The following is a 9,135-nucleotide window of genomic DNA, read 5'->3' on the forward strand; positions in this document are numbered from 1 at the left end:
ACAAAGTCCAATATAGGCTGGCGGAAGAAATCCTGAAGATGTGGGGATCAATTAGGAAACTTTTGGAAATTCAGGTGTGGAGTGACCCCCTCTTCCACGCCCACAGACCATCCAGAGCCACCCAGCACTAGCTGTATGGGATAATGACAAGATCAGAAACAGTCCAGCTGTCTGCTACTTGCTGCATTGCTTTTCAGTTGTGTGTTACATCATGTTGATATATGAAACAGTTTCAGAACAATTACTTTCAAAGTGAGAGAAAGGAAATAAAATGCGAATAGAAAGAGCACTTTATCATGGCCTCTCCTTTTTCTTCTAACATTACTACAGTCCAATCAGCAAGTCTAGCTTTGCCCCAAGACACAATCTTCACACTGTCTACTTCCACTTACGCTGACTCTGATATGTTTCAATGCAATGTTCTGTCTGGAGACACCTTAGAACTGAGTATAACAGCAATTGACAGAATTGTCTAACACAACGACCTGTGTGATGTGAGAAATCGTTCTTTGAAGAGCATCGCAGATACTTTTAACTGTTCTTCTCTCAACCTAATTCTTCTAAGTGTAGGGGAGATAAAGCAGCTTCATTTATCCCTTTAATAGAATGTTCTCCAAGTCTATGCATTATTTTCATAGGTATCTAAACATAAGGGTAAAGTGAGATGGACAGCTGATACTTTGCCCTGCAATGCAGAGGTAGCTGGACACGATCAGAGGAATCCACAGGTCTGATATGTGAGACTCCACAGCATCAGACTCTTAAAGCAGGAGGCAACTGTGGAGAAAAGGCATGGAGCCTGGAACTCACATTGCTTGGAAGGATTTCTCTTGACTCTCCTGGGCAGAAATCAGTGAAACAGCAACATTTTATGGTCTCTTAACCTAGAGAAGAGCATTGACAGAAGGAGGTAGAAATAACCCCTAAATATTCTAAGGCTTTTTAGCTCACTCCAATGCTTTTCTCTTTTCCTCTGGAAGAAGACTGAAATGACTAAAGAGTGTTTTTTTTTTTTAACCCAAAAGGTTTACTTTCTAAAATTAATGTTGGTTAAATGACTCATTATGAGTTTTAGAAAAACAGAAGTTACACAAATGTACTCCTGCAATGTAAAAACATGTCAAATTATTTAGAACTACAAGATATATAAGGTATTGGATTCCCAAGAGGGAAGAATCATATGATCAAATAACAATGTGTTAATTTTAATCCATTGTTATCTGAATGTAAAACAAAGTTTTATTTGAATTTCACCAAATTTGGAGGTATTCCAGATGATATGACTTAAAATGTTGCTATGGAATAGAAATGAAGTTTAGTTTGGTGATTGGCAGTTAGCACCTCAAGGAGATATAAGCAAGTCTCCTTCCCAGCAGTTGCAAATATTGATTTGCCAAGAAGTTGCTTTGCACATGGTCAAATGGGAATTATTAATTCAGAGATGGTTATTTTATTCTCCTGAGCCATAATAGGTTGGTCAACTAGTGTATAAGTATGAATGATCAATGTTTAATACTCCACACTGTGATTGCTGAAGAGTCAAATTTTGAATGAGTCATGTCAACATTTTCAAATCTATTATTAAAGAGAGATGTCATGAGAAAGTCAAGTATTGAGTACATATAATATTTCAAAGAGAATATAACTTTTTAAAAGAAAAAAATTAAAGTTCTGTAGCATATGCTAAACATTTTAAATTAATTACACATTTTTAATTTTGCATCATAGTTTGGGTTCTAAAATCCCACTTTAAGTTCAAATAGAAAACACATGTATTCATGCTATTCTACGGAAAGAGATGGTATGTGATTTTTTTTCCTGATTATTTGTTGTCTAATTTCCCCGATTTTATAAACAGTGTATTGGAGTAATTTTGAAATGTTTTTTATTTGTAATGTTTAAAATTTTAATTATTGTTAGACCACTGATTTTTCTGGTAGGCTAGTATAATTTTGCCACAGTTTAAATATATAAATTGGAAACTGAGCGGCTATTGTTCTACTTAAAATTAATTATGTCTTCAATTGACAAAACTTGCCATTTAAAGTCATATTTCAGAATATTATTGCTCAGAATAGTTGTGTTTTTATGAATAATACATAGAAGAAAAAATATAGGCTGAGAAAAGTGCTTTCCCTGGGCTTAGAATAAAGACATTCCCCAACATCTGGCAGAGATCACGCAATTGCATTTGAATTTTGGTTCATCTGAATTCTTACAGCAATTTTCCCCTCAAACTACTAGATCAAATGTGGAACAACTAATTCCTTTTGGCTTTAGTTTGTTTTGGTACTAACAGTCCCTAAAGCAAGGTGATCACAGTAACAGTGGGTTAGTTATCTTCCTCTCCTCTACTCCGGTACCAACTTTGTCTCATTTCTCTCTGGATCCTGATTGCCTGGCTCTGGGGTGGACACACGTGGGCACTCCATAAACATAAACTGAAGAAATGAAGGAGGCAACAGTAAACTGATGCCTATTTTACATGGTTTTAGTAATGCTGCTCAATGAGGTTAACACTGGCCTGCTCTCACGTGGACGCCATTCTCTCTAAGTCACCCAGATAACTGAGGGAAGCCAGTATAGCCTTTGGCTTCAATCATTAATCCAGATGGTCCACATAGAATAGGTACTTTTCCTTTCAAGCTGTACTATGACTACCTGGCTTCTGAATGGCATCACATTAAAAAGGTAACGGAAACTGAAGATACATTTAAGTACTTTTTGGGCTCAGTAGGTCTCACCCTGGAAATTGACTCTCAGAAAAATCCAGTGGTCTTCCCGAGATTGCCCATCCACTCAGCAAGCTCAAGGCTAGCATGAGAATCCGATTCACGAAAGACCGTGACTTTGAAGAGTCATCCCTGAAATACTATTTTGTTAACAATTAAGTTAGAAAATAAGTGTAACATTTAACAAATAATAAAATTTTTAAATGCCACTGCATTTTAAGATAGTAGAAACTGCTCTCAGTAAAAACACAGACAAATATTCCAAAGGTCAGACAAGTCTGCAGCAACTCTCTCACTGTGGAATCAGAGCATATGTTCAAACCTGCAAAGACATTGGTGGTAACTTCCTACCTTAAATACATTGATAGGGAGATCAATGACCACATAGATAAGGTCTCCAAGGGCAAGGCTGGCTATCAGCGCGTTGGGGCCATTCCTCATACACTTGTTCTGGTAAATGATCCTGAGCAGGGTTGCATTCCCCACCATTCCCACGATGAAAATAGTACAAGATATCACAGTGTTAATGTATTTGAAAGCTGAAGTAATCTTAGTCTGCTGCGGGCAATAGTTGTGCATTGAACCATTGCTGGGGAGAGCCAAATTAGTGGGTCGATGAGTGGTAACCAGGAAGCTGAGCTCTGTCCCACTGAAAGTGGTGAAATCGTCCACAGGAGTGCTCAGATTCGTGCTGTAGCTCTCAGGATTATCACTGATCACACATCCAAAGAGCGCCAACCAAAAGGACACCCTGAGGCAAAAGGTTTCCATCTTGATGCAAATTCGAGGAAATGTCTCTTATTGTGTTGCTTTTACACCCTCACTTTTTTTTTTTCACCTGGAAAAAGAAAGGAGGAAAAATAATTTTGGTTACGAGATCCAGCTGCCAATAAGATTGTAATCAATGATAACTTACTGCTTTAATTAAAAAGCAGGATATATTTGGTAATTAGATAAGACATATCTGTATCATGTTATTCTATGGAAGAGCAAAACCAGGAAAGACCAAAGCTCTACTGGGCCAAGTTATATCTCTGTCTCTGTCTCTAGCTCTGTCTGTCTCTTTCTGCCTTTCTTTTTCTCTCTCATCTCTATCCATAGCTATACTTATATCTAGATTATAATATAATCTATAGATATAAAGTAGATTGTAGGTAGATTATAATATAATATGTTAGTTTTTCCTTCAAGTAGTAGATAAAAAGTTATTTTTTTCTCTTCATTACACCTAGGCTGATAAGAACCTGACTTGCAAAAATCTTCAAGAGTTGAGATACAAAATTTTATTTATCATTGGAAGAGAAAAGGTATTATATGCTGAGTAAAACGATTCAGGCATGTAATACTTACATGGTAATTCAGGCATAAAATTACCAAATCTGTAATTAATTCAGTATTCAGTGTTCCAAAATGTGTGCTGTTTTGCACATGGTAAATAATGAACATGGGAATAAAGTGCAGCACAGGTAGCCATTTAAAGTGTTACAAAATGTTATTGAAAAGCAGAACTCTGGTTAACACCATCAATACATTTAACAATCCTAGTTTCAATTAAAAATGATATAATTGATAAAGACAAAATATTTTATTAAAAACCTTGATGATAAATGTGTACAATCCACATCTTCTGACAGGAGTTTTTTGCTTTTCCACTTCTCAGAAATTATCATCACAATGTTTGCCAATGAGTGAAACTGGGAGTGATGGACTTTTTCAGGCCAAGCATACTATTTGGTTTTCCCAGGGATCTCTATCCCATACTCTCTTTTAAACATCCTATATAGCTACATTTATTATGACCAGTCACTGTGCTGAGCACTTCACCTGCATGATGCCATCTAATCTATACCATAACCCTGTGAAGCAGATACACAATTCCATTACAAACATAGGGAAACAGAGGCTCAGGAAGGTCAAGGAGCTTGTCAAGGCCAAGGTGGTGGGTGGCAACGCTGTGATTAGAAGGCAGGTTAGTCTGACCTGTTTAGACCTGGGAGTTAGACTCCCAGTCTGAGCTCTTAACCACTTGACCATACTGCCTCTCATTCTCGTACTTTCTTAGCACTTAAAATGTTTTAATGATGTCTCTAGAATTTCAATGAAGCAATAGATTTGGGAGGGTGGTTAGATATTTTCAAAAGACCATTTGGTTTGTTTTGTTTTTGTTTTGTTTTAGTCACTTGCAGAGAGCAAGGGATCTTTCTTGCCCAAGAAGTCTAGGTTTCTACTTTAATCCTTAAAGAAAAGATGTTGGGGAAATGAGGAAGGTTGGTAGTAACACAATAATCAAAGGTAAATAAAAATGGCTCCTCCCATTTTGATATTTTGTATAATTTATTTTCTGTGAGTTTTTATGACTTTTTAAATGAAGACCATAAGCTCATTTATGTAGTGGTGTGTGTCTATGATGTGTACACCCCGGTCATAATTTAATTTTTAAAATTTGTGTCCTTTTCTGAGTCGATTTATGGTCAGTATTAACAATTTTTTGGAATTTTGACAGTTATCTTGGGAAATCAATAAAGTGTAGGTTTAGTCAACATGTGGATGAAATAAGATTTATTCAAGTTGTATAGAAGGTCTAAGGTAAATATAAGGTGCAATTATCACATACTTTTGCCTTCCCCAGAGATTTTTCCCAGGAACCTGAAATAATAATATTTTATGTATAGTAGTAATCTATTATATATGTATTTGTTGTCTGACTTGAGCTTTACAACTCTAGGTAGGCAGGGGTAATATCCCCATTTTACTCACGAGGAAACTGAATCTTGAAGCAGCTGAGTCAAGTTTTTACGGCCAAGAAGTGGCAGGACAGGTATAATACCCCACTTTACATATAGGACTTGACTCAGTCTGATTAAATGATAAAACTATCAATTTTTCTAAGCTAAGGGCATACTATATACCTGTCAGTTCTGCCTAGACTGAATTATAAGTAGTTTGTAGTTTTTTCCTGCTTCTTACAGTTTGGAATGAGTAGCTGACCAAATATTGATAGACCTACAAAATGCCACTATTTCCATTCCACAGTGGAGACCAGGACTCTAAGAACAAAGCATAGTGTCATCCTCCTCTTTAGATCGCCATATGGGAGAAAAGAAATCCTTCAATATCTTGTGCTGTTTAATGACTAAAGCTTCCCAATTTCCCAATCGAAATGGACTCTTCAGTAATAGTTTTCTTAAAAAGAGACAGAAGGCCTTTTCCAGAAATGAAATGGCTCTTTGCCCATTAGAGTCCGCTAGGAGGATATCTAGTAAACTGACCTGGCCATCATGGGTATTATGCCACTCACGAAAAGTTCCACTAGTGTTTGAATATTAGCATGCTGCTTCGCTTGGTCAGCTGATAATGGCAGGAGCTAGGGAGGCCAAGGCTATGTGTTCTTATCAAAGTGTGACCTAGCTACCATTAAAACCACTTTCCTCCCTCCTCCAACAATGACACCACCACAGAAATCATTTCTGATGACATCTCCGTCAGCTCTCTAAACATATTAAGCTGCAGAGCTAACGGATATTGGCAAAGGCATGTGGATACCATATTATCATTGGGTGAAAAATACAAAACCAAACAAAAGAACCCTCTCAATTGCTTGTTCCTCTAGGGATGAGTCTCCAGCTCATTTCCACGGATGTAAGTCACGGCTGTGCTTCTATCATCAGTCATAATCACTTGTAGTTCTAGTGAAGCATCTTAGGTTCAGACCCGAAGGACATGGTTTATAGATTCCACATTCTTCATGTCTGGGGGTCTAAGAATTTGCTGGCGTTCAAAAGCTATGATTACAGAAGAGGACTGAATCCTTATGCTTACACTTTAACCATTTAACATCTCAGACTCTCAGGATCAAAGTTCACCTTAATTAGTAATTTGGAAATTCCAACCTTACCAAAATGGCATGAGTTTAGAGCAGGTAATTTACACGAAATGATTGCCAAAGTGTTTCTCAATTAGTTACTTAAAACAGAGGGGGTGGAAGTGGGGGAAAAGCCATAAACATCTACAAGAACAGAAAAAAAAACAAATAGACTAGGAACATTTTACAAGTTTTCTGTGGGTTTTGCTGGCTAAGAAATTAGCAACTCTCCTTACTGACAACGCCTGACTTGAATATGCCTCTCACCCCACCCCCTCCGCCGCCAACTCTATCCCGGAACGCCATTAGGATGGTGTAAACACAGGCTGATTATCTAAAAACAGCCCTTGTTTTCTGCACGTGAAAGGCAACAAGTGCCCTTTAAAGGAGAGCACAGAACAAACGCCCAGACCTCCACAGGCAGGTTTCCAAACTAGCTGCGCTGGGGGCTTTCCAAAACACATCAGTCCCTCGCACCGAGTGCCCTTGGCTACCCTTGGCATACCCCCGGGTGTGCGGGGAGGAGAAGCAGGCGAGTAAGAAAAGGCTGCGGGGCAAACTTCACAAGTAGGCTTTGGAGCCAGCTACAAGGGCGTGATGTTCCACAAAGTTAGTGCATGTCTTGGGAAACAGGGTGACCCCGGGAGAGCTGCTGGTTTTCCTTGAACTAAGAACCCGAATCCCGCGTGGGGAGGCTGAGGGGCTTTCGAACAGTTCCCCAAACCCCAAACATTGCCAGAGCGCACCCCTCTCAGAAGGCGCCCGCCGCGCCACGCGCCCTTGGGCAGGTGGGTGCCAGCCCCTGTGCGGAGGGCCGCCAAAGTGCAGGGCGCCGGGCGAGAACGCTCGGGACTCGCCTCTCCTCCCAACCGAGGGGCCCAGACGGCGTCTCCCCTACCCCGGCTCCGGTCCCCGAGAGGAAAAAGTTGCACCGACCGTGGAGCTCGGCGGGCGCAGACAGCTGCTCGGTGCGCGCGCGGCGCCTGGACGAGAGGAAGCGGAGCCAGCGAGGGTGGGTGGCGTGGGTCCCGGCTCCGGCTAGGCGGCGGCCCCGGCCGCACAGCTGCCTCCGCTTGGGAAGACTTCCTGGGCACGGCTTCTCCTGGGAGGTCTCCCCGAGCCTCCAGCCTCCGGCCACCGGGTGGGATGGAGCCTCTCCACCTCCTGTCCACAATCGCCAGACCAGAGATGACTGTACGCGCGCGCGCGAGAGAGCTCTCAAGAAAAAGAAAACTCCAGAGGAACACGCCTCCCGTCTGTCCTCCCCTTCTCCTCCCAAAGCTCCCAGACCTTCTACTCCACTCTAGGACAGCAAAAACGTGCGAACCTTCCAGCCCTCCTAGGAGGCGGCCACTATAAAGCACAAAGCTGCCGCCCCCTCCCAGGCCCTGAAGGGCAGGAGTATTTTAACTATTTCGTTCCTGGAATGAAGGTGTTGGGGCGGGGGTTGGGGAGAGGTGGGGGGTTGGTAATGGAAGGAGGACGGTGGTTTAACAGACTGAGACTCAGACCTGAGGAAGGTCTTGCCGAGAAACCCATTTCCTTCCCAGTAAGTGCTGGCAGATTTGACCTGTGTTGGAGTGACTGCAGACAGAGCCAGAGTCCAAGCATGGTTTCTGCTCTGCGTTCCCTGCACCCTTTGCTTGGCGTTTTATGCTTCCTCTTAAGCTTATAGCAAATTAAAGAGCCAACGTGGTCAGCAGTTTACTGGATCAAGTACGTTTTGCTTCTATCTTGGCCCTTGAAGCCAGCACCCCAAAGCTACATATCACTAGCCTAGGGCATAGCACGAGCCCCCGGAGAGTCTGTGGAAGGGTCCAGTGTGTGGCTCAGAGAAACTTACGATTCCTCGAGAAATCCGAACAATGAGGGTGAGGATGCCACATAAGGTGGGTCTCAGCGTCTTTATATGACAGAGATTTTATCCTAAATTGGGGAGTGGGAGGGGAGATGAGGGACAAAGTCATTGCCTGTGACATGTGAGAAGAAATTGAGGGCTCCTTCGAGAAGTGCCCTGCTCGTGTGAGGCATACTGTGGAAATGTGAGTTTGAAGCACTGGTCACGTTATATTACAGACTGTTCTGGTTATCTATTGCAGCTAAAGAAAATCACCCTAACACCGTAGTGGTTTAAAACGACAACAGTCATTTCCTTTGCTCATCAATCTGCAATTTGGGCGGGGCTTGGCTGGGACAGCTCATCTTTGCTGGAGCTGGAGGCTCTACTGCCAAGATAGTTCACTTCCTTGGTGATGAGTGTTGGTTTTTCTCCATATGTGTCTCTCTACAAAGTAGTTTAGGCTTCCTGACAGCGTGGTGGCTGGGTCCCAAGAAGAAGTGTCCCAAGAAACAGGAAGTGGAAGCTGCCAGTTTCTTAAGGTCTGGGACTGGAAACTGGTACAGAGTCACTTTTGCAGAATTTTACTAGTCAAGCAGTCACAGACCCCAGATTCAAGGTGAGGGGAGACACTCCACCTGTCAATGCGAAGAGTGTCAAAGAATTTGAGGGGCATTTTGTAAAACCATCGAAGAGATCAGCAG

General features: G+C 41.7%; 1 protein-coding gene across 1 annotated transcript in view; it reads right to left on the reverse strand.

Moving 5' to 3' along the window:
• Nucleotides 1-7,910, reverse strand: part of EDNRA (endothelin receptor type A) — a 54,628-nt gene extending 46,718 nt beyond the window's left edge. The window contains exons 1-2 of the mRNA XM_004420893.3: nucleotides 7,531-7,910; nucleotides 3,084-3,570 (exon numbers count right to left, since the gene is read on the reverse strand). Of these exons, the coding sequence (XP_004420950.1) occupies nucleotides 3,084-3,503 (420 nt within the window). The 5' untranslated portion in view covers nucleotides 3,504-3,570; nucleotides 7,531-7,910. The remainder of the gene's footprint in view (nucleotides 1-3,083; nucleotides 3,571-7,530) is intronic.
• Nucleotides 7,911-9,135: the final 1,225 nt, after the last annotated feature.

The sequence above is a fragment of the Ceratotherium simum genome, chromosome 12 (assembly GCF_057802395.1).
Source record: "Ceratotherium simum simum isolate JZ-2026a chromosome 12, ASM5780239v1, whole genome shotgun sequence".
Taxonomy (NCBI): domain Eukaryota; kingdom Metazoa; phylum Chordata; class Mammalia; order Perissodactyla; family Rhinocerotidae; genus Ceratotherium; species Ceratotherium simum.